At 35.4% G+C, this 26997-nt stretch overlaps 1 protein-coding gene across 1 annotated transcript; it reads right to left on the reverse strand.

Annotated features, from left to right (window-relative positions):
- Positions 1 to 835: 835 nt before the first annotated feature.
- LOC144970734 (transcription initiation factor TFIID subunit 2-like) lies at positions 836 to 26908 on the reverse strand. The gene is made up of 20 exons (XM_078910692.1): positions 26515 to 26908; positions 22490 to 22542; positions 21817 to 21889; positions 21140 to 21230; positions 20464 to 20582; positions 19492 to 19633; positions 18799 to 18993; positions 18325 to 18427; positions 17900 to 18018; positions 16532 to 16745; positions 15944 to 16059; positions 15238 to 15319; positions 14749 to 14841; positions 14087 to 14263; positions 11190 to 11498; positions 10616 to 10735; positions 9895 to 10166; positions 3737 to 4899; positions 2160 to 3020; positions 836 to 1353 (listed from the first exon to the last, which is right to left on the reverse strand). Exons 1-20 carry the CDS (start codon positions 26558 to 26560, stop codon positions 1070 to 1072), a joined length of 4632 nt encoding a protein of 1543 aa, XP_078766818.1. The 5' UTR covers positions 26561 to 26908; the 3' UTR covers positions 836 to 1069.
- Between the last annotated feature and the right edge of the window lie 89 nt (positions 26909 to 26997).

A 26997-nucleotide genomic window follows, 5' to 3' on the forward strand; every position in this document is an offset into this window, starting at 1 on the left:
AAAGTTATTACGTACTACTGAAAACCAGTAATGTAACAGAAATATTAATCTCGCCGTTGAGGGATTAAAGCATCACTTTAATTTTTCGAGTGAACGAAATGGACCTGTATTGTCACATTATGTCTCGTCGCTTTATTTTTTAGTTGTGTTCTCTTTCGTGATTCATTTTTGATTACGTTTGGAATAATTAAAATCTACTGGTATTGTCATTTCATTGTGAATGTGATTATTTGTGGTTGAAATATTGTAAATTTTTTTAGGTGAAAAATAAATAAATAAATAAATAAATAAATAAAAAAAAAAAAAAAAAAATAATTTTTTTTAAAAAATGTATATATATATATATATATATATATATATATATATATATATATATATATATATATATATATATATATGACCGAATCATCTTTGCCCCACCACTATAAATAGGCTAGAACCGCCACTGATGAGCACAAATTAGACATAAACATTTGATGGTTTCACGAGTGAACGAACCTCACAAAAGACACCAATTCATGAGAACAAGCCACAACGGTTAGATGACAGTCCTGCGTGTTTATGTCCTTGTTAATATTATTTCACCACCAATCAAGGGACTGAACTAGTCAACAAAGACATTCATTCAATAGGGGGGATAGAAGTGAAGAGCGAGCAAGAGCTGTCTTTTGATCCAACAAGAGGAAGTTGAGGCCCGGTTACTCTGATGTCTCTGTATGTCTTAACAACAAAAACAAATGCAACAACAAAAATGACACACAACAAAAGTGAGAACAAAAATTAATAAGAAGAGAAAATAAGAGGAAGGCATTTTAAGCAACAAAAAACACCCGAACATTATTTGACATTTTATTTCAATTAAATTTCTCTTCATTTTACCCTCTCTCTCTCTCCCCCCCCCCCCCTCCTTCTCCTCTATCTTCACTCTCCCAACTCACTTTCTATTTCCTCTTCAATTTTTATTTTTATCACTTTCTTCTCGACTCTCTTTCACATTTTTTTTTCAATCTTACTTATAACTGTTGGTTATAATAATTTACAAAGTCAAAGTCAAGATCAATTGAACAAATCACACCTCAAGCTCAGAAGAACTCCCTCCGTCATCCGCCACGCAAGGGGAATTACTCCAACTCTTCCTAGCAGCAGAAGTGTCCAAGATTAACCTCTCTCTGTCTTTACTCTTGCCCTTTTTCTCTTTCTCTTTGTCCCGCTCCTCCTTATCTCCCCTGTCGTGTTTGTGCTTATGCTTATGTTTATGTTTGTTTTTCTTCTTCTTCTTCTTGGCCTTGTGTGACTTGTCTCTGTCCTCCTTATGTCTGTCTTTGGGTTCTGACACGCCAAGGCCTGACATTGCTGTGAAAAGAGGAAAACGAAACAAAAGTTTTCACTTGAAGCTATTTTAACATTGAGATCAGTTTCATTGTGACAAATCGCAAAACTATTTTTATTTTTCAACTCTGAACGGATTTGATTATGGGACCCCCCCCCCCCCCCACTCCCGCTTCAAAAAAAAAAAAAAACCCCAAACAAACACACAAAACTAAACAACAGCAACTAAAAAAAGTCTTCTTTTGAAATAAAAGAGGAGGTGGGAAAATTGGTTGACATGATAGTGAAAGTGGTACCGTCATGTAAATGACAGCGGGTATCCGACTCAAATTGTGCAAGCCCCATGTGCGGACAAATTGTTGTTCAAGCTTACGTTAAAGCTCAACCCTCACCTTGTATATATATATACAACAAACATTTCATGACTTTTACTCTGAAACCTTCATGTTAATTACAAAAGAAAAGAATAAGAAAGGGCTATTTTATTAGTATTTAAAATTTTCAAGTCCCAATCTTCATCATTAGAATAATGAAACATTCAGAATTGACAGCCTTTGTTAAGATATCCAATAGAGATAGGCCACAACAACATTTAAAGACTCACAGTAATATAACTTGTGTAAACATTACTTAACTATCTATAATAGGAAAAACCACAAAACAAAACAGGATTTCAAAACTCACGGCAGAACTTTTTAAAGACCCTAAAATGAATGAAATAATCCTAGGGAAAAAAATATAGAAACATGAGTAGGCAGTTCTGTAAACATGTGGTCCGTCCGACAAATGAAATAAACAAACAAAAACAACAAAATGATTATGATTTTTACCTCCAGTAATAACAGTCTTGAGGCCAGATGAGGAAGTTGTGACTGATGCTGTTGTCGCTGCAGTTGGACGAAGAGTTAAATTGATTGAAGATGCCGAAACAGTCATCGTCAGGGAAGACGATGAGGATGAGGCAGTGGTTTGAGGAGGTGAACGAGGCGGAGGTGAGGGAGAAAGAGGAGGAGGAGGAGGGGAAGGTGATGCAGAAAGACTTTCCTCTTTGAAATCTTGAGAAATGGACGTTTTTTCTTGAGATGGTGGAAATTGATGAGGAGAAGGTGAACGATGAGGGGGAGGGGATTGATGAGTGGGAGGTGAATGTTGAGGTGAAGAAGGGTATGAGTAATCCATCCCAGAGGCTGTGGGAGTTAGTGGGAGCTTTGGTGATTTAACATCTTCTTTTATTTCAGATTTAATCTCCTCCTCTCCAACATCAATGTCTTCCTCATCTCTTGATAAAGAGAACTTAAGAGGTGGTGGGGGTATTCGAGGAGTTGGTGGTGGTGGGCTGTGAGGTTCGAGGTCGTGAGATAACGTCCTGGCAAAAGGAGTTCTTGGTAGTTCTGGTTCAATGTTGATTGGGGATGAAGGTAAGTGAAGGTGTGGAAGTGGTGGTGGTGTTGGTGATGCCTCATCTCTAAGTTGGAGGAATTCTGTGGAAGGACGGCGGTAAGTTGGGGTTGGGGGCTTTTGTGGGGATGATGAGGGGGATCGTTGATTTGGGGATAGGGAGAGGACAGTGGTGGGGGGTAGGGGAGCAGACGAATGAGATGGTGGGGGAGAGGCAGCGAAGATGTCGGTAGGAAGACTTGGTTCTGTTTTAATGATATTGTCCAATGAGATGACCACATCCTCTGGAATATCTGGAGATGAAGTGGAAGGCAAAAGAAATATTAATTTAATATTATCAGCTTTTATATATAGGAAACATGATCAAGGGTACTACCAATGCCAGCAACAACTCTGTACGGTTACTAAGTTGCAAACTCATGATTTTCATATTAAAAATTTTCAAGGAGCCAAAAACAGCACAAAAAAAAACAAAAGAGAAACATTGTATATTGAAACTCAAGATCGTAATTATCATTATTATTATTATTAATACTATAACTTTATTATTATTATTATTATTATTATTATTATTATTATTATTATTATTATTATAATGACTCAACTATAACAAAGAAAGTATTGGACTGGAACCCTCAGGGCAGAAGATCAAGGGGAAGGCCACGAGGAACATGGAGAAGAATTAAAGAAGCTGATATACAGAGAAGTGGTAAGACTGGAATGAGATAAAAAAGTTGGCTCGGGATAGAGAAGGATGGAAACTGTTTGTCTGTGGCCTATACCCTGACCCAGGGTGAAAAAGGCAATGATGATGATGATGATTATTATTATTATTATTATTATTATTATTATTATTATTATTAAATAAATAGGTTTTAGAGTTTTTACCAAGATAAGGGCCATTTAAATCGATCAATATTTGAAGGAATCGTTTTCTGGCCAAATTGTTTAATACAAGTCTTTCCAGAGTATAGTATGGTAGTAAACTGGTTAATCATAAACATCTTACCAGATCTAGGTGAATTGTAAGGTGATGACTCCACACTTTGGAGTCTCTGTGAGGCTTTCAATGCTGCTAATTTTTCATCGTCAGTTTTCATAGCACCATCATCCTCCATATCAACTGGCACAGATGCCGAATTATTCAGGTCAAGTTCATCTTTCACTTCCACATTACTCTCATCCATATCCACAACCGTGGTTTCAATTATCTCCGTTTCAAGAGATTCCTCAGCACCAACCGTCTGCTCTCCCGAAATCATGGTCAGGTCTACTGACTGCTCGACCTCCATGCTTTCCTCTTCAAGCAAATTTTCTTGTTGCAGCAAAGCAGACGACGACGATGAAATAGGAGCACTGAAAAGGCTTGAAAGTTCAGGGTTCCAAGAAGGTCCAGAATTTGCTAATGGAGCAAAAGGATCAAATAGGTGAGAAGATAACGATGATGAAGTTGTTGTTGTTGTATTTGTCTCCCCTGATGTTGTTTCAGTTGACGATGTTTGGCTAACACCCCCTTGTGCTGCAGCTGTTGCTTCAGCTGCTTTCTTTTCCTTCAAAGTTAGAAGAACAGTCTCAGGCACAGGGAGACAACTTGGTCTTTGTCTTCCATACAAAACAAAGTAAAGTTCAGCCATAGCACAACGCAGACGACTGTCTTCAGAGAATTTAGTCGTCATCATCGTCCAAAGTCTCTCAACCAGAGGTTCGATATTCAAGGCAGATCTCTCTGACCTCTTGAATGGTGGGTTCTGGGTGAGACAGGTCACTGCGTGGTATTGCAGGAATGGATCTTTCTCTTCCTCAATAAAATCTAGAATCCACTTAAGGTGATCCCCGGATAAATCGCCCCTGATGAAATCAACGAGGCAAGTCAAGGCAGCCACACGTACGTCACGGAATATCCCAGGTTGTGCGTAGTCCTTGAACACTTCCGACTGATTGGGAAGGTGGCCAAACCTCTGGAATGTTCTGATGGCGTACAAACAGCTGACAGTGACTGTGTACCGATAACTCGGCATCAACTTTTCAAGATTGAGACATCTCACCACTTCCGCTACAACAGGTTTCATCTCAGCTGACAAGGACTCGGCTGTGACCACTTGGCCGGATATGAGAGACATGTTGGTGACAGCTGGGGTAATACTGGCTCCCAATGCTTCTATCAGAGCAGCTCTGAAAAGTAGAAATAAATATATATTATTAAAATTGTCTTTAACACAAAGAGACACTACACTGGCTTGACACCACATTAAGTAGGGTCATTCCAATAGATTGAGCACAAAGATTTTAAATACGAAAATTTCATGGAAAAATAAAAAAAGCTTGATGATTGTGGTCAACATTCAAGGAAGATGAAAAGGATGACAATTTTGACATTTGAATTTCACATGTCTATACATTTGCAAACTGAAATGTGTTTTCTCTACTACAAACACAACATTAAAGTCGTCCATTCTTCATGATCTTGCAAAACATACAAACTAACGTATCAGTCTATTTTTTCCCTCTAGCTTCTTATGCAACATAAAGAAACTAATTGAGATTCATTTGAAGAATTGTTTGCTTCGTTGTCAATAAATCTGGGCCTGAAACTTCACTTAGAGTTTGGAATCTTTGATCCAGTGGTATGACAGCAGCCCTCGGACTGGTAGATGTTGGGTTCGAGTCCTGTTCTGAGAGGTGCAAAGTTGAGTCCTTGGAAAAGCACAATACTGTTAATGGCCAAGCATTCATTTCACAGATGAGTATTGTGAAAGAATGTGAGTAATCAGGTATAAAATGAGTACCTGGCCATTAACAACATTGTTTTTTTCAAAAAAAATAAACAAAATTGTACTATCGCCTTACAGGCAACATGTCTCATCCTACATGTTAAGCGATGCTGTTGCCCTAACCAACAAAAGGACAGTATCTCTCAAAAAATCATAAAATCACTTTTTTTACTAAATCGAATCTCTGGGACATAGGAAAGCTTACAAAGTTGTCAGAATGATCATAACTCAAATATTTTTGAAATTAGAGGCAATTAAAAATTTGCTTGAAACAGTATCCTATTTCAACCCCATCGTTAACCAACAAAAGGACAGTATCTCCGACGGCCGTAGTCCGCCCCGTAAATATTGACGGTGTCCGTGAGCATGCGGTGGCGTCAACGAGTGGCGTGACGAAGATGCCGCCGTATGGCGAGCAATACCATGCGAAACTGTTGGTGACGATTTGATTGGTTGACGCATAAGTCGCCAACGCCAATGACGTCATCCGTAACATGACATAATAGAAGAGCACTGTAACTTTCTATCGCGTTGTTGTTTACATGAGAGAGAGAGAGAGAGAGAGAGAGAGAGAGAGAGAGAGAGAGAGAGAGAGAGAGAGAGAGAGAGAGAGACTGGAATACAGAGAGAGAGAGAGAAACACACACACACACACACACACACACACAGAGAGAGAGAGAGAGAGAGAGAGAGAGAGAGAGAGTCAGTAACAAACAGAGAGAGAGAGAGATGGATGCAGAGAGATATATTTTAAAAAATAAATAAATAAATAAGAGAGAGAGAGAAGAGAGAGAGAGGGAGCGAGAGAGAGAGAGAGAGAGAGAGAGAGAGAGAGAGAGAGAGAGAGAGAGAGAGAGAGAGAGAGAGAGAGAGAGAGAGCGTTTTAACGTGAATTCATTGGGAATGGGAGGGAGGGTGGGGTCTTTTGAGACAATAAACAATGTGAGTGAACCATTGTCTACTATATAAGAAGTCACTGGAGTGAACCCAAAAAAAAAAGGGGAGGAGAGTTTAATAGCTGACAATTGACCACAAGGGGTTGTGATAACGAGTGGCAGGTCCTAAATAACTCGACGTTGCAGCTCAAACAAGAAGATTCAATTATATGATTTCATGTAAGTCATTACAAATTCAGCCCAACCCGCTCCTCTTCAAGCTGTCATCTGACTCAAAATGGAAACAATGTAACACATGATTTGACCAGTCCCATTTTTAAAATTGCAATCTCATTGGTCAATATGTTTCCCATCATTGATTGACTTTGACTTCTTTTGAAACGAAGGGCTTTCTAATACTATCCCTACCTATTCTTTGCTCCACCCCCTCCCTCCTTTTCCCCGTTTGTTTATCTACCTGTCTCGCTCGCTCTCTTTGTCTCCCTCGTGTTTCTTTCACACATACAACCACACACATAAACACACACACACACATACACACACAGACACACACACACATATTTATATCTTTATTCTATTTAGCTCCCGCCCTCTACAATGCACAAGCTCTCTCTCTCTCTCTCTCTCTCTCTCTCTCTCTCTCTCTCTCTCTCTCTCTCTCTCTCTCTCTCTCTCTCTCTCTCTCACTCTCTTTCTTTCTTTCTTTCTTCCCCCCCTCCCCACCCCCCGTTCGGGGCGGAGGGTCACATAATTAATAATAATAATAATAATAATAATAATAATAATAATAATAATAATAATAATAATAATAAATAAATAAATAAATAAATAAATAAATAAATAAATTACCGTGTAAAATGTCAAAAATTAACTCCCTTAGTCTAACCGCATACTCTATATAGAATCAAACGAATGACCTTCACATCCGACAGCAGTAGTGACATACCACAACGCGTATGTTTGACCCAGCGACATCTAAGTTTGACCTCTCCGTTGGATGTTAAAAGTGGAAATTCCTGCTTTTAACAACTGTTTGGATTGCAGTTCTTATATCTTTGACTAAATTATGCGCCCGTGATTAAAGACTAAATTGCTGCAGACACTGAGTTCAAAATCAATCTAATCTATGACAAAAGTTGTAAATATTCACGTATTACTTTCCACCAGATCAACATATCAAGCTAGCTATTTAGTGGCTGATTGGTGGGCAGAGGGGCTTTATAAACAAGTAATAAAAAATGAGAAAAAAAAACAGAAAGCAAAACCATTACAAAACTTTATACAGCTGGCAATAAAAAACTGATCCCCTTGCTTGTTGGTCGGATGCTCAACCAAACGTCTAACTTAAGTATACTTATTTTTCATTCATTTCAACTAATTAGTGTGTGTGTGTATGTGTGTGTGTGTGTGTGTGTGCGTTTGTGTGTGTGTATGGGTGTCGGTGTGACTGTCTGTCCAGGCGTTTTTTGTTTAGTTGTTTTTTGGGGTTTTTTTTTGTGTTTTTCTTTTTCATCGTCTTCATATCTCTCATTTTCCACACATCCTTCTATTTTTTGTCCAAACTTTTGGAGAAGGTAGTACTGACACAATTATCTCATCTTAAGAACAACAGTTGAGTCAGCCTACAAACAGCAACACAGTACTGAAACGGCGCTTCTTAAAATCTTTTGTTATATAATGCGGATGCTAACAATATCAATTTATTATGCCTTTAAGATCTTTCAGATGCCTTTGACACAATTAACCATTACATTTTGTTAAGAAGACTAGAAAATAAGTTCGGCGTAAAAGGAATTGCCCTTAAATGGATTACACCATATTTACAGGATCGATGGCAGACTGTCGTGGTGAATGGTATTCAGTCAGAACAAGTTTTACTAAACTTTGGAGTGCGTTCTTGGCCTTGTCCTTTTTTTTTCTGTATAAGCACCCCCTTTCTCGTGTGATATCCAGATTCAATCTGAGTTATCATTTTAATGTTGGTGATACGCAAATTTATGATTCAGTACCCCTAAGTAATTTACAATTCTTAATATAACGAATTTCGAGCTGTTTTATGAGATTAAATCTTGAATGTACCATAACAAGTTAAAATTAAATGATAGTAAATGATAGTAAAACTGAGATTTTAATGTGTGGAAGGCAAATAATTCACCTATTACTCTCGGAAATAGCACAACAGAATTTTCAAATAAATCAAAAAACCTTAGCGTCATCATTGATAAACATATTTCCATAACAAGCTGCTACGTGAATAACACCATAAATCTATGTACATAGAAATGAATAAAATAAGCAAAATTCGTAATTTAATGTAGCAGAACTTTTAATTAATTCCCTTGTTTTATCTAAATTGTACTATTGTAACTCCCTGTGGGCAAAATTAGCTAAAGACAAAATATTTTTTTTGTTCATCTTATTAGCTCATAATTTGGGCACCTTTTTAAATTTAGTAAGAATGATGTCGCCTATTTCATTCAGTATAAATGTACCAATAGATTTCGTTCCATTTCATGCTTTTCGTTTCCTATGACAATGAAGATATTGATTTTAAAACAAAAAGGTATGTGTGTTGTACGTGTTGGGGGCGGGGGAAGGGGGACATTCCCTATTTTCCAGCTATTCTTAGGTTTAATTCACTATCACTCACTCACCCCAATATCGTTGTACAATGACAAAACCCTGATACACAATTAAAGTCTAATTTACAAGATAGCCAAAATCATCAATAAGCGTAAATTAAAGCTATTATGCTTAATAAAAATAGACTCATCTTGAAAAAGGAGTCAGGGTCTAAAAGATTGAGGAATAGTCTAATGTAGTAATATTATATCAGAGGCACGCCTACAAACTTGACGGAGATAATTTATTCATTCCCCTCACGCCAGGTCAACCACACTTAGCCTTGCCTCTCACTCGTCCGTGATGGCGAGTGCTCGCCATCGCTGACGTAAAACGTTTGTCGATCGAATTATTCGTATTTTGCTATATTCTTAACTGAGATACTGTTCTTTTGGTGAATACGGACGAGGCATTTTGCGTTGCGGTTAACCAGGGTGAACAGTATGTGAGACGGTCGTATAAGATACTGTCCTTTTGTTGGTTACAGGTAGAGTTATTTGCTTGGCTTTAACCAAGAAAGAACAGTATCTCAAAATATTACGCAACATATTATGTCAATGAAATCGCCGACTAACAGAAAAACGCAATTTGTCATTAGCTATCATTTAATGTTAGAAGACTTCCACTATGTAATAAAATTAAAGAGTTATGAATGAAAAAACTAAATGTGTCGATTGCGGCAAAACTGGTTGGATCTGGGTCAGCCCAGATACTGTCCTTTTGTTGGTTAAGGCAGTGTAACCCCCGGCAGAGCATTGAGCATGTTTAGTGGATATTGAGCTATATAAATTTTTTTTTTTAGTTTATTATTTGAAAAAAATTTATTTTGGGATGAAAACTTATTGAAGGGTTTTTTACTTCACTCCATGAATACTAACCTGAAATAATTGTCGGACCATTTATTCCTAGAATTATCATTGTATTTGAACAAGTCCAACAAAAACTTGGAGACGTCTTGCAGACACAAATTGTGGGCATCCCGTAGCCTTGCCATGGCCTGGGGAATCGTCTTGAGGAGATAGTAGTGGTGGAAGTTGGAGAAATTGTTCTGTCTGATAATGAAGGGACAAGAGTGGGATCCAAACATCTTACGAAATATCGTTATCATGGCTGGTGGACCTGTCCAACTTGTCACCATTGCATTGGCAATCTGGAGAAGAAAAAAAAACAGAAATGAAAAGAAACATATACTATATCAAGAGAAATGATGAAATTGTAACTCTGTATGCGATCTGTAAAAATCCAATCACTATTAAAGCTTTGTAAAGATCTATGAGCATGTTAAGTGGATATTGCACTATAATATATAAAAGCTCACGTTTTGTTTTAAATTTTTTTTTTAAAAGCTTTATAACAACTCAAAAGCAAATGAGTTCATTAGAAAGTAGATATAGTTTGAAAGTAAGATATGAAAATTTTGGCGTTTGACATTAAATGCACTTGTGACAATTTTAGGCTACATCAGTGTGGACAAACGGAGGATTATGTATTTGCTCTCTTTCAATTGTAACTAAATAAATTTAAAACCAAAAACAAAATTAATGTTTAATTTTTTAAATACCATGGAACTAGATGTTCTTAATATAAAACAATCTTTACCTTTGCAAGACAAAAACAAGCCTCCTGCCGAACTCTGTAGTAACATTGTTCCATCTCTATGGTGTTGGTGAGTGCAGATCGGGAAGCTGGAGTGGGGAATTTGCTTAGAGCTTCAATCGCCTGCAGTTTTAGGATAAGAAACAAGTGCGACAAAAGTGGAAAAATAAATTCCAAAATAACAAATGACACAAAAAAAAAAAAAAACAATTATAGGAAGAAATAAACTTGCTGGATTTAAATTCTAGATAACGAGGAAACTATTGTTCTAATTGCTACAGACTTGATACTTGAAACAAATAAAAATTTGTTGTTTTCTTTTGCACAGATTGTCTGACTTTGAAAAGAAAAAACAAAAAAAAAATCAACATCACTCTATATGGCAGGTTTCCATCCTATTTCACACAAATTATTACTAAAAATATTTTAAATAGATGAGGTTTTTACTCCCAACTAGAATAGGATCTGCTGCTGGAAAAAAAATATTTTAAAGTTCCATAAATATTTCTTTAAAATTAAAATTTTAAAAACTCATTCAATGGAGGTCCTCCCAATCTGTAGACAATTGCATACCAACCTCAAACTGAGCCACAATACATCGTTCGTATTTCAACTGGTATTGCCACATGTAATCTGGCTGTTCAAACTGAACGCTCCGTAAAAGATTCAAGTCTGGATCCAGACGGAGCCACAAGACAGGAGAGTCAGCGTCCATAGCAGACAAATCCATGTCAATCTCTTCTCCAGTCATCAACGGGATTTTCTTCTTCTTGTTACGTCGGCTCTTGGAGTGGCAAGTGATCTCGAACTTAGTCTTGTTCTCCTCAATCTTGAAAGTGTGGTTAAATGAGCCGTCCAGTTCTTGAATTGTGACACTTAATGAACCCTGAAAAGAGATACAAATGATTTTATTTCCTTGTCTAAAAAAGAAAAGCCAAATATTTAAAGTAAATTAAATAAATGAATAAATAAATAAATAAACATGTATATAAATAAGTGAATAAATAACGCAAAAGCATGCTGCAAGCTGTCAAAGAGAGGTACATAAATATGAAATATTTCTAATACTCCTCAATTGTAAGAGTTTGAATCTAAAATAAAAAACCCCAAAAATCTTGAGCTTTTTTAAAGTAAATGACTGTGTGAGTGAGTATTTAAAATTCTGTGAACAGCTAGTGTCTTGTAAAAAAGAAATAAAATATTATCCTAACAACAAGCCTTGGATAACAAAAGATCTAAAACTTTTATTGAACCAAAAGAAAACTCTCTATACTAGTGGAAACAAAAAAGATCTGAAAACAAAACAAAAGAGATAAAGAGGGTAATATCTAGTTGTAGAGATAAGTACAAAAATAAAATTGAAAAATGCTTTTCTTCTGGGGATATACGGGACACGTGGCGGGGGCTTAAAACTGCTGTGAACTATAATCCAAAGCCCACGATTATATCAGAAGATATCGAAATTGAAACTTTAAATAAATTTTATTCACGTTTCGACACAGCAAACAAATTTGATATTGAAAATGAAAAACATAAATTAGACAGGGCTTTGGAAGATGAAATGACTATTGAGGTCAGTGAAGAGGAAACGAGATTCGTATTTTCGAAACTAAACGAGAGGAAGGCTGCTGGGCCGGATGGATTGAAAGGAAAACTATTAAAAGAATGTGCCCACCAGCTTTCCCCCATTTATACACATATTTTTAACTGGTCCCTCCAATGCGTTTCGATCCCTGAAATTTGGAAAACTTCAAAAATTATTCCTGTTCCAAAAAAAGAAAAACTTGAAACTATGAACGATCTCAGACCTGTTGCACTGACTTCAATAGTCATGAAATCTTTAGAAAAACTTGTTCTTGTTAAAATTAGGAATCAGTTTATGCCATTGAGTGATAGTCATCAATTTGCTTACAAACCAGGACGTGGCGTAGAGGATGCCATTTTGCTGTTTACAAACAACATCTACAGGCATCTAGATCACGCTAGGAGCTATTGCAGATTGCTTTTTGCAGATTTTTCTTCAGCGTTCAATACAATGCAACCTCAGTTGGTTGTTCAAAAATTGACTAGTCTGAATTTAAACAAGTATATAATTGCTTGGGTGCTCGAATTTCTTACGGAGAGAGCACAATATGTTCAATTAGGACAAAACAAATCTTCCTGTATAACTACAAATACTGGTGCTCCTCAGGGTTGTGTATTGTCCCCTGTATTATTCACAATATACACGAATGACTGTAGAAGTCAAAACCTGAGTGTACCTTTAATAAAGTTTGCAGATGACACCGCTCTTCAAGGCCTCATAACAAATGGCAACGAAGTGGCTTATAGGCAAGAAATTGATAGATTTGTGTCTTGGTGTGATGCCCACCACCTAGAGCTTAACATAAGCAAGACAAAGGAGCTAGTGATTGACTTTAGGAGAGTGAAGGAACCGATAGAACCGTTAAAATTAAAGGACCAATTCGTCCAGCGAGTTCCTCACTACAAATACCTTGGTGTAACGATTGATGACAGGCTCAAGTGGGATGAACACTTGAAAATAATTAGGCATAAGATGTGCAGACGTACATATTTTTTATCAAAACTCTCTCAGTTTAGAATAGATAAAACCCTCTGCACATTATTTTATAGAGCAGTCATCGAAAGTGTTTTGTCATTTTGTATAACAGCTTGGGAGGCAATTGCTTAGCAGTGGAAAGGAACAAAATAAATTCAAATATTAAAAAATCCATTAAACGCTATATAAATGATGTTGACGATGTAGATCTTTTATACGAGAAATTTTGTATAAATAAAATAACTAAAATATTAAATGACCAGTATCATCCACTAAGACCATCAATTATTATGTCAGAAAGAAGTGGTCGCCCTTTCTCTATTTCAACGAAAACAGAGAGACACCGAAAATCTTTTCTGCCGTCCAGTATTAGGCTTTATAACAACAAGCAATAATCATTTTATATAATTATTTCTCATTTTTACTTTAAAAAAATATAAATATTAATTTATTAATTTATTTGTTTTGCAATCTTTTCAATTTTCAATTTATAGTGACAGTTTTAACTATTTTACAGTGTTTGAAATTATTCATATTATAAAGCGCAGCTCTGGTTATAGAGCTGCTCCTTTTTTATATATATACATCCTATTTCCATTGTATTTTTATCTTATGTGTAAATTATAACACGTCTGTACAAAAAATTTCCTTTTTGGGATGCAATAAAGTATTATTATTATTATTATTATTATCCACTTAATGTGCTCAAAGCGCTTACAAGGGATCCTAGCCAACAGCAATGCATGTAGGATGAGACATAGCACAACTGTTCCAATATTTTCTGATAGATGATGTTAACGACCAGGTACTCATTTTCTCCAAGGACTCAATATGCGCTGCTCAGAGCAGGACTCAAACCCAGGTCCTTCCAACCACATATATCTCTTTTCACCCATTCCTCAAGCAAGACTCACCACAAACTTGAGAGCTCCAGGTGCATTCAAATCCTGTTTTATTTCCAACTCCACCACGTTCCTCTTCCGATTGAAGACAAAGTTCCCAGTAAACCGAGCACATCCACCCTGGTATACCCACAGGTCAATGAAATGTTCAATGTCCTTGCCAGTCACAGTGTAGATAATCTTCATGAACTGGAACATGGAAATTAAATAGATTAAAAAAAAAAAATACAGATACAAATTAAATGGAAAATGCGAAAGAACAAATTAGATGATACTTTTGTCCCTTCAAGGGTGCACAGTTGTCATAGTGTACGGTGTAAAACAGTAAGCTAAAAAGGCATCAATAAATTTGCCAAATAATGACATTCTTGCGATTTTAAAATTTTTTACTCATAAACAGAATATTTTTCATTAAAAAAAAAAAAGAAGAAAAATAAACACTGCCTCCCTTCCCTTACAGAATCAATAAAATGATAAAATATTACAAATTAAAAAAAAAAATAAAATGACAAAAATAAAAATTGAAAATGCGACTCACTATGTTTTAAAAGTCACCCCTCATCAGTAAACATTACATAAAATGAACATTTCAAAAACATTAATCAAAGACTTAAAAAAAAACCCCCAGCCAAATAGGGCATTAAATCAATCTAGCAATACATCATTCATCTCACCGATTGTGTAGACAGCATCATATTAGCCCAGCTGGTAACACTGAATTGTTGCTGACTGGCAGTGTAAGCTAATGCTAGGAGTTTGTTGAGAACCTGAATAGACAAAGTGATAAATTTTTGTTAAGAATCTGGCAGACATTATGTGCGGCTATGTGATCTTGTTGTAAGACAAAAGCCTTCGGATGGGTAAGTCCCAGGTTCCAGTTCTGCTCTGAGTGGCCCATAGTTGAGTCCTTAGAAAGGACTCTTTACTCACATTCACTCTAAAACTAAAATATTTTCAAAATTATTCCTCTGATACCCTGTTAACAAAGTCAGATATGTATAAAAAAGAAAGAATTTGGTCAAATACAATAATAAAATCAACATTCATTGAATCTATCTATATAAGAGAAAAAAGGTAAATTCTAATGACAACCACATTCACTTTAGTCTAAAGATACAAGAGTCTGGATCAAATCTGTATCCACCATTATAAACAACACTGACCTGTAACAACATTTCCGTTCCAATCCTGATTTCCAGCATCCTCATGACCAGCCTGGCCTTTTTGGCCATGACATCGGCATATCTGAGCAAAGATAAGAAAAGGGTTGTTTAGTTTTTATGGGTTTTACGGCCATTGAGACACTTTTAAGTCATTTCATTGGCAAAAAAGGAAGATTACAGGGCTGATTGGAAAACAGAATGGTGGAAAAAATATGACAGCCGCACATTTTAACAAAATCCCTAAATCGCATGAAAATTTGAATCCGCAATATGGATGCACAAATTTTCACTGATAGGTTTTTGTCAATGCACGCCATGTTGGTTGCGAAAAAGAAACAAATTTCAAACATACAGTGCATTCTTGGCCATAAATAAGGTTTTTGAGGTTCTGAAATGGATAGAATTATTACAAATTTATTTACAATGCTTATTTTTTTTATGCAAGGAGGTATTTAGATTGGGTGATAACTTTATACTCTCAAATCAAAAACTTAAAGATTTGCAACAAGAGCCGAGCTAAACGAATGTTGAAGAATATATCATAAGTCATCGTTGTTGATCCCACAAGCAATGTGTATAATGGGTAAATGTGAACAACTCACCCAATATGGTACTTTGCTACAGTGACATTGAATAACAAGCTTAGCTTATATAATATCATTATTTTCTTTTTTCTGGTCAAAGCAGGTGTTAACAAATAAATTACCTTGGTGAGAGGGTGTGAGGACTTTGTATGGAGAATGCCTGGTTGCTGTCACGTTTGGTGGGGTCAAGGACAACAAATCCAATTTGCTGCTCATAGTCGCAAACCTCTTGGAGATCCTGAAATGTGAATGTACAAATGCAATGCCCTGAATATTAATCAAGTCATGTTAAAAACTTCCTCTTTTTTTATCTCTTAAAGCTATACTGGGGGCCCCTGTACCCCAGCAGGTAGGTACACACTTCACATGCAAAGGGACCAAGATCGATTCAAGGTGCAGTGCGGCTATGTGGTCTAGTGGTATGGCACTAGTTTTCGGATCAGAAGGTCCTGGGTTTGAGCCTCGCTTGGCGCATAGTTGAATCCTTCCTCGCATTCTCTCACCGTCTCAGGTGTAAAATAAGTACCTGGCCGTTAACAGCGTTATTTTTGTCTGAAAAAAAAATTGAAACATCGCCTAACAGACATCATGTCCTGTCCTAAATGTTAAATGTTGCTGTTGGCCAGGGACCCCTTGTAAAGCGCTTTGAGCATGTTAAGGGGATATTGCCCTATAAAAAAGCTCAATAATAATGGCAATGGACCACTTACCGTCATGACCATGTAACGATACTCGTTGTTTCCAAATGTCTTCTTACAAAACAGGTAGGACAGGAAGCCTGTAATGCCTTTGGTCAGCCAGGCATCCGACCATGACTGCATGGTGATGAAACTGCCGTAGAACTGCTGGGCCACCGCAGATGCCATCATGTGTCTTGTGGACACTGTTTGGTCTATGACATTTGGTGGATGTAATAGGTTGGTGCTGAAAAATATTAAATTCAAATCTTAACCAGTTAATTCCCGTACTTTGGAAAGACAAGCATTAACAAATTTTGGTCCGAAAACTCGACCTTCAAATATTGATCGATTTAAATGACCCCCCATCTTGTCAAAAATTCTCAAACCTGGGACCTCAAGAGTTCCCTGGCCAAATTTTTAAATACACGTTTTTCCTGAGCACAGCAGTTAACTGGTTAAATACCTTTGGAAATATATAGTAAATTTCTTGGAGGTGCCACAAACTAAGATGGTTAAGGCAATCATTAGTAAGTAATTATTCATTTGAGAGGCCTTGAAAGCTCAATTTTTTAATTTTTTAATTATTTTTTAGCCTGTACCTGCTTCTTACACTTCCTACTGCTGGCAGGTTTTGATAAAAAATAAAACATGATATTATTAGCCCAAACACGCAAAAATGTGTTTAGTTTTCAAGTTCCAATTCGTCTTGCAAAGAATAGTGCAATGGTTCCCAAAATGGGATCCATGAAGATATTTTGGAGAGACGGTGAAAAAGTTGGTCAATTTTACAATTATTGAAAAAGTATTCTAAGACACATGCTATTATTACATAAACTGATTGCTTTAGAATGAAATCAGATTCTGAAAAAGAAGAGCAGCAAGCTTTATCATGCACACTGCATCCACTGGTCTATAAAATTTTAAGGTGAGGACGTCAAAATGGTCCAAATTTTATTGGGAACCAATGATTGAAATTTGTTAAAAGGTTTGTAAACCACTGTTATTTATGTTGTGGGTAAGAAAGGGCATGAATTGTTGAGTAAAGCAGAAGAAATAATAATTACAAACATGATCCAGACAAGACAATGCAATAAGTTTACATGTATAATTAGTAAAATCCAAATTAAAAATATAAAAATCGATGAAAATAAATGTTTTTTTTAAAAAAGATCAAAGATACATTAGACATTGAAAAAAGAAAGTTTTTGGATACAATCTAACATTTAAAGCCTCGACTTTTATGTAACTTAAGTCCTCATGTCTGCCATTGCAATGCAAATAATTACGTAATTTATCATGTTATGGTCCACACAACATATCTAAATTTAACATTCATAACATACGTAAATCATACAATTTTTACTTGCCAAAAAAACTTAAATAGCTCAACATCCATACCTTAGAATACTCATGGTGGCATATGTAGCCACATCACAGAAACTCTCATCCACAAAGACTTGCTTGTAATAAGAGTATGGATAACGACTGGACATCAACTCCTCATAAAATTCAAACGCCTGAAAATGAATTCAAAAATTTCCTTTGTTCACCCAATGGGGAAAATATGACTTTAGAACTGTTTTCAGACACACACCAGACAACTTGGAATGAAGACAAATTCAAAAAAAAAAAATTTAATTCATTAACTAAGTAATCAAATATAAAACAACCAAAGACAGGGTTGCCAATTCAATTTATGTACTAACTTTTTGCCATTTAACAGGTGATTGGAAAATATAATGAGAGTTTATAGCATACTGAATTCCGTAAATATATGGAAAATTGGCAACCTTGCAAAGAGTTATAAAAATCTTTTACGGTACCTGGTAGATGTAACTTGTAGTATGCCGCAAGACTGGCATCATCTTTGGCAGGCCAAAATGTGTCACTTCATGCATTTTTGGGTCGACTAGAATTTCAAATGGTCTGTGGAAAACAGAATCCAAAGACACTCTTGATAAATGTTCTTCTTGAGAACTATTTTGGAAACTAAACATTTAGAAGTTGTTTTTTTTAAAAAGCCGAATAACAATACATAAAATTTTAAGAGAATCCTTTTGTCAAGGAATGGAAATGACAGAGGAGACCAAGTATGCCTGTAAATGGAAATATGTTTAAAATTTGCTGAAACATTCTACCGAACAATCAAGTTATTCATTTCATTGTTGATGCAGATTTATAAAAGTTTTAATGAATGTAAATATTATCATTAAGTCACATTGTCGACACTAAACAAAGACTGAACTACGGGAAAAAATATTACTTGAGTGGAAACTTCAACTGATATGATGACTCACCCTACAGCTAAGGCAATATTGGGGGCGGCGGTTGGACTGGACAAGAAGTAGTTGAATGTTTTCTCCGTCGTGTCTTCCGTGTACTCCACAGCCACCAGGTCACCACACGACACGGCTGTCATGTCACTGCTAACTGTTACTTCCACTTTCCATGTGCACAGCTCGGAGAAGGAGTCGATGCAAGGGAACCATAAGCTACAAGCAAAATGGGAGATTTACAATACGGATATTGTAAAAGAGAACAAAACAGTTTGTTAAAAATTGAAGAAAAAAACAAAAACAAAAAACAAACAAACTTTAAAGATCATATTTTTAAGAAAATCAATCCTGTCAAAACATAATCAATGAAAAAAAGGAAGAAAAAATAGAATACAAAGAAAATTAAAAAATAGATCAAAAAAGAAGATCAGTCTTTAAACAATAGCTTAAAACATAAGAAACAAGTAAAAAATATTTTTTAAATAAGAGGAAGAATATAACAAAAGAAAAAGAAAAAGAAAAAAAAAGTTTTTAAAAATTTACAAAGAGAAAAAACAAACTAAACAAGCAAAACCTTTCCTAAATTGACACTGGCTTTCTGACATGAGTTTTCTACCCTGTTTTAATGAAAAAAAAGAAGGGGAATAGTAGACGAAAAGGAAAAACAAAATATCTATCTATCTTGAATGTCATTAAACATTAAATAAAGCTCACCGACAAGAGTTTTCCACCCCATATGTAAATAAATGGGCACTTCTCTCAGCCATAGATCCTGGTAGGTCAGGCACGACAAAATGGATGCCACCTTTGGGATCTTGTACAGAGAATTCCACACAAACTGTGAAACTCTGCAAGGCTGAAAACAAGGGAGTAGATGAAGGTGAAGGGAGAGAAAAAAAGACAATTAAAAAAATTGCTGAATGTAAATTGTATTTCACTTAACCAAATTGAAATACCACTTTAAATTCAATAGGAGGAATAATTTGCAACAGTGGAAATACAAAATGAATTATAAGTGTTATCCACGATTCCCATGCATCTATTCGAATACAGTTAGATCGCAAGGATATAAAAGTAAACTATCAAGAGGATCAGTTAGGGAAATGTGGATTAAATCTCAGCGTTTTATATATAATAATTTAAAGAGGTGATTGTATGCATAGAAATCATAAGCAGATAGAGGTAGATGAAGAAAATCTCTCTCTCTCTCTTTATTATATCATCTACATCTACCTTACTCAATGTTAGGTTGCCAATAAATTTTTTTGTTTGTTTGTTGCTTTAGGTCTCTTCCAACACAATTGAGGTTATATGAGAGACCGCTGAAACAAAAAAAACAAGCAATCTAACAAAAATAGTACAAATGTCAATCAAAATCATAACCTAAAGATATCATAAGCTAAATTATAAATAACCAAGAACAAACAGGCAGAGGATTTACAGGAAAAAAAATATCCCCTGTCAAAAATACAATCACAAACCAAAGAAGCAGGATAGGCTAGTAAAGAGAAGAAGAAACGACATCACTATCGGATCGTACACCCATGCGAACATCATAGGTATATGATTCAAGGGTGATGCTCCCATCCAACCACCCGCGTTGCCAATAAATCTACCATTTCTGAAGTCAAGAGCTGTATATGCTGACAGACATTGAAGTTTGGTAATATGGTATTTTACACCAACCTGCAATCCGGGGCTGGAGTTCTTGTGGCAAGTTGATGATGACCTCTCCATTACCAAGGTCAGGGTCGACAGACAATACAGTGTTAAGGTGACTCTTCTGATAGTATTCTATGTTACGCCTGGATTGGGGATAGAGAGTAAAGACACAGAAAATGGTTGAAAATATAAAATTTAAAAATTAACTTATATTTTTTAGATTTACTCGTGATCATTATCAATTTTCAGGGATGCGGACTAACTTTGTAAAAAAAAAATATAAATAAATAAAAAATCAATCAGCAATTTGAATGCAGCCTGTACATTGTTCCCAAATACCATGTTGCAATTATGTTAATAGAGGAATGCAACAGAGGCATGCTGAACAATTACTCAGTTTACACCTGAGTACAAAAATAAGAAAATATTTTTAAAAATAGCTTTTTCCAAAGACTCAACTTATGCGCCGCTCAGAGCGGTACCTAAACCCTGGACCTTCCTGTTTGAAGGTGAGTGCCATTTGACAAGATCACATCTCAGCACAAAAGAACTACATTCAGTATCCTTAAAATTCTTTAATCAAATATTATAATTTAGAATTTTACTTCAGTTTTCACCTTCTGATTCACCTTCATGATATCCGATTGAGGCGCTGGGTAATAATACTATATGTAGAAAAATACAAAAACCCAAGACTTACTTGATAGCATTTCCTTGGCATACATCCAAAGAAGGGTCAAAGTAGCTGTATTCTGCATTCCACCTTTTGTCTATACTGATTTGATAGATGCCTGATGACAGAGTCAAGGGACAAACATAAAAAGTACAATCCCTTAAGAAATACACAGACAAATCCAGTCCTTTAGAGTCATAAAAGATATATGAGCCAAGAAGTTTTCCACCAGATGTAATAACCCTGCAATGTGGATGTGGACAGAGGGGTATAAAGACACATTCACTGTACCCCTGACCGATACTATTATTGGTGTGCATGATTATTCTTTTTATTACACTCAAAGTAAAAGTTCTTTTAAAGAGATGAAGACGATCATATCCTATTGTTTAAAATATATGAAACAGGGAACCTTTGTATTTTTGACAGTTGTCGGTGAATTTTACTTTGAGACGAATTGATTTCTTGAAGCTACCTCCTTCCTTTTTTAAAAAATCGTTAAATAACAAACAAACAACAAAAAAACCTTTGTCTCCCCACTTATCATTATTAATTTTTAAAGTGGAATTTTAGAGATGATGACAAAATGGTGGAAAGGAAGAGTGAAAATCTGTATAATTCCGCCCGTAGCAGAAGGGTTGGCTGGTACGCTGAACTACTTTCTTTAGAGAGTGGTCATTCTCTACACTGTGACAAAAGGATACAACACTGTTTACTGTTGAGTCGAATGGTTGTCAAATCAGACTGAAGGGGATGGATGGTCAACTCAACATAACCCTGTGGATAAAAAATATTGAATTGTTTTTATCGTCATATCTTTTAATCCTTAACAATAAGAGTAAATTTATTTCAACCTATAGTTAACTCTATCATTTATCTGGTCATCTCTGCAGGCCTAAATGTTTTCACAAAAATATTTATGTGACTTTTGGGCCAGCGTGAAACCAGAGAGGCATCATTTTTACTGCTTCATTAGTGATAAATATAGTATACAATATGTCAAGTAAGGGTAAAATAGACTGAACCCCATCAGCCAAGAACAAATAGTTCATTTCATATTATCCTTATATTGTAATTATCACATTTTATTTTGTCCAAAATTGGATAAAATTCAGCTCCATGGCCCCAATGGCCTTGAAGAACTTCTTTTATTTACGAACATCTGGACTGGATGCAACAAAACTAACAATCATGTTGTGTTGTTTGCAAAAATGTTACAAGCATGCAATATTTCACTAGGTGCTCGATTGATATTGTAGGAATGTCCAAAATTGGTCTTTACATTAACTGAAGCTTACGAGGTTGGAGTTTAAAACCTTGCTGGTTGAAAAGAGTTCATTAAATATTTTATTTAAAAGAAAAAAAGAAAACACTTACCACAAGAGACTTTTTTTCAAAGCTTATACCACTGATGCAAAGGACTTGGTGGGCTGGAGAGTGTAAATCACAATGACTTTTAAAAATGATAATAATCAAATTCCCTTCAATCATCCATACGGAAATTGCTTCCATACGGTCTGTCTTGAGAGAAGACTCAACTGAGATTCCTTGAAGTAACAGCCATCGAGCACCGATGCAAAACGAGCAATAGGGGCTAAGACAATTTTTGCACAAATAAAAATGGAGATGCTGTTAGAAAATGAGTCCACTGGGTAGAAGTGCAATGTGTCTGTTCGGCGACCTCTCTTTACTCATATTTTCTCATCGCATTCAGGTGTAAAATGAGTACTAGGTCATTCACAGATTTTCTCTCAGAAAAAAAAATTGTAGTGGGCATTGATAAGATCCTTCATGCTAAGTCTTGGCATTGGCAAGGAACCCCTTGTAAAATAAAACACTGTTAGCACGTTTAAGTTCAGTGGATATTGGGCTATATAAATGCTTCGGTTATTTTAATTTGAGAGACAATAATGTCAGTCAGCAGACTTATCATGCCATATATTATTCTTAGAGTCAAGAGGAGAGCGGATGGGAGTAAAGTTGCAGAGAGGAGGGAGGGAGACAGAGAGTGAGAGACTGTGACTGAGAACGAGGTAAAAGAAGAAGAGAAGGAACTTTCATAAAATTTTGGTCCCTGCAGAGTGGAGTAATTTTACTGATGTTTTGACAAGCAACCAGGTTGCCACATGGGATTTTTTGCTTCTTTCCGTGACAAGGGAATTTTTTAAAGTTTTCAAAAACATATAATCAGGAAGGGGGTGGGGGTGGACTACCGACCGATCCCTAGTCATATTTTCACTCTGAATGACAGGAGTCAAAACTATGCCAAATGGGATCTTCTGAAATTTAAGATTATCCAAAGTAAAAGATAAGGCACTTATGAAATACTTAATATGGTATTAGTATTAGAAAATATAATTTAGGTATCTAATTCAAATTCCATGATTTATCCCTCTCTATATTAATTTCTCGCAACATTTTATGCATTTCTATTTGATGGCAATGCACTGACGTGTACAAGTACAACAAGTTAGCAGGTCTGATAAAGGAACACAACTATGGGCTTGATTTAACATTGTTGTAATGGACAATATTTTGTGTTAGTTTGAGAGTATATTTCCATTATAACAATGAGCCCATAAAAATTTGGCTTGGGTTACCAGACATTGCAATGTATTTTATATCCTACACATGTACTTATTTGCAGGTCTGATAACCCAATTCCTTATGACTTATGGGCTCATTGTTGTAATGGAAATATAAAAAATGGAAGCAAAATTTTGTCCATTTAAAAAATAATTACAATGTTAAACCTAGCCCATAGTAGTCATAGACATAAAAATGGGTTCGGATGTCAGATCTGAATATATGTACATGTTGATTATATCCCATCATTTTCTTTGACTCTGACTTTGAGACTAATCGCAACTTTTTCTTTTTAATTTGTTGACATTTTCAAAACGCTGTGATTATCCCCAGACACCTGTCTGGGGATAATAAAAATTTGTTATCCCCAGACACCTGTCTGGGGATAACGAATTTTCATTATCCCCAGACGCATATTTGAAACTCCGCTCTTTTAAACAATTATCCACATTCCAGAATATGGAATGTTTCCAGATGCACATAGAAATAAGGAAAGTTAATAAAATATCTATAAAAACATAAAATTAACCAACATTAAAATCAGTTGTTACTACATATACACAATATGCGTCGACTTCGAAGTGGGTGTCATGGCCGAATGGTTTAGTCGTCTGCCCTGGAAGTTTGACCATAACGACGTTGTGGGTTCGAATCCTGGTAACGTCACTTTTTTTTATTTTTTTTTGAATTCCGTCTTCTTTTTACAGAACGTTGAAAGGGATAAATGTCCCATCCATCCTCCCCCCACCTCTTTTTTTTATTATTAAACTCTCTCTCTCTCTCTCTCTTGTTTTTTTTCTAGTTTCTAGCAAATATATTCGTCCCCACTCCGATCTCAAATAGTGTCTAAAAAGAATAAATAATTAAAAAGCAAACAAACAGAAATATTCAGAGAGCGACCAAATGGTCAGATAGAGGAGAAAAAAAAACAATAATTGTTTTAAAAATAAAAACAATTTAAGAAATTCATGCTCAGAAACGGAACATTTACATAAAGGTTTAGCAAACAAAAAACTCTAAGGTTTAGGTCAAATATATAAAAAAAAAAAAGAAAAAGAGAGATTTCCCTCGAGCAGGGAATAGTATTAACAATAATAATTAATAATATAATAATAATAATAATAATAATAATAATAATAATAATATATAATAATAATTATAATATAATAATAAATTATTAATAATAAAAATAATATATATATAATAATAATATAATAATATAATGTAATAGTAATAGTAATAAATATACAATTATTAATTAATTATTAATAATATTATTATTATATTATTAATTATTATTATTATATTATCAAAAAAAAAAAAAAACAATTAATATGATCTAGCAAATTAATAATGAATTATATCTACGAAAAAAAAAAAAATCAATAATTAAAAAAATTTCAAATGGAAATAAAGTGGAAAAAAAACAATGAAAACCCCAATGGGAAGAAAGAACAGAAAGAAGAAAAAAAAAAAAAAAAAAATGAGGGGGGGGGGGGGGGGGCGTTCGCGACTGGGTCGAATCTGTGCAGCTAAAAGGAGTAAAATGAAAGGTGGCCTTACCCACTGAGCTGCCTATCCACACCGCTATCGGAATATTTTAAATTCATATATGAGCTAAACATATTTCCACCATTTTTGCTTCCTTGTTTTGGTAGTTATTTTCATCTCTGATTCGAATAAAAATATGTTGTTGGATCTAGTTTTGTGGACGTGTGATACTAAATTGTATTGTCTTGTGCGAAGCAGACAGGAAAATAACAGGTGTGGGTTTTGGGCTTTGGGGCGAACATCACCATGGCCTAGGAATTCGTCCGCGACATAAAAATTATTCCCGGTGTCGTCCCCAAAATTGTGGCCAGAATGAGCAAATTATAGAAACAAGAGATGATCAATAAAGTTAACAGGTAGGTTGGTAATGAAAATTTAAATGGTTGGTGGACTATGAACAGATTTGATGATAAACAACTTTCTTCCTGGTTGAAAATAAAAAGTCGAATTGCCAGTTTGACGTTTTCAGATCAAAGTAACAAAAGAAATTTCATTGATCCATTTGCTTTAAAATATTTTTTTTTAAAAGAGCTGGATTTGACATTTGATCACTATTTACTTTCATCTTGTGTTAAATATCACTTGATATATTAACTGTTTTGGGACACAACCACTAGTATTTTTTCCAGAATATTTGGTATTTTTCACGCCTAGTTTGGCATTTTGCATAAAATCTTTCTGCCCACTTGCTACATGCGTCTGGGGATAGTATCCTCAGACAGGTGTCTGGGGATAACAAAAATTGGTTATCCCCAGACACCTGTCTGGGGATAACGAATTTTTATTATCCCCAGACAGGCGTCTGGGAATAATGACAGCCTTTTCAAAAATATTGACTGCTATATTTATCTTGATCAACACAAATCATCTGGCTAACAACACACTGGTAAAATTACTCTGCTCGGCAGTTAGGGACAGGGACCACTTTTTTAAAAAAAAAGGAAAGTACCGAAGAGAGAGTACCAGTGCCATTGTAAGAATTGTTGAGATTGAGAAAGAATAAGAAAGAAAGAGAGAGAGAGAGAGAGAGAGAGAGAGAGAGAGAGAGAGAGAGAGAGAAGAGAGAGAGAGAGGGAGAGAGAAGAGTGAAGACGATAGTATAAGAGTGATAGAGATAGACAGAGTCAGAGAGAAAAACGTGAAAGTGAAAGTAAGCCTAAGACTAAGACTAAGACTAAGAATAAGAACAAAGTCAATGCAACTCTCTCTCTCTCTCTCCTGGTAGAACCCTCAAGCCTGAGAAGTAGTAGTTAAATTCCACTTACATAATTTGAATAAACGCGGAGGATCTAATTTGTTATACCCCTTCATTGTGGCGTTTTTAATAGCAAAGTAAAACTGAAATTAAATGTTATTGTTTACTAAGAACCGCTTCAGTTTGTTTTTCATGGGAGACGCCATATTCGATAATATTACTTTCACACAACTCTTGAAAATAGATTGTGAGCACCTGAGTGTAACTTGGTAGAAAATTCCGACTTTAATTGTGAAGGATTAAAATATCTTGGCTGATTACGTGTGATTAAAATAAAACAACAAGAGTAATAAAATAATACATAATAGGAGGATAGGCGTTGTATTTTCAATACGAATATCTTTGAATGTGTTGTTCTATTCTATTTTCAAGGTTTGACGTGATAAGTGATTCAACACAGACGTGTATGACACAAAATCATTCCAAGCCATGCTCCCGGCCTCAAAAGAGACACGGTCAAGGTGCGCACACACCGGACATGATCATGGTTTGG

The sequence above is a fragment of the Berghia stephanieae genome, chromosome 4 (genome assembly GCF_034508935.2).
Source record: "Berghia stephanieae isolate SIO BIC M18660-M18661 chromosome 4, UCSD_Bste_1.3, whole genome shotgun sequence".
NCBI lineage: Eukaryota > Metazoa > Mollusca > Gastropoda > Nudibranchia > Aeolidiidae > Berghia > Berghia stephanieae.

Coding starts and splice junctions, on each gene's coding strand:
- LOC144970734 (XM_078910692.1), bottom strand. CDS start 26,560: ATGAAGGGGTATAACAAATTAGATCCTCCGCGTTTATTCAAATTAT. Junction 16,746..17,899: donor GCCACCATGAGTATTCTAAG/GTATGGATGTTG, acceptor AATATTTTTCAG/CACCAACCTATTACATCCAC. Junction 16,060..16,531: donor ATCGTTACATGGTCATGACG/GTAAGTGGTCCA, acceptor TTCACATTTCAG/GATCTCCAAGAGGTTTGCGA.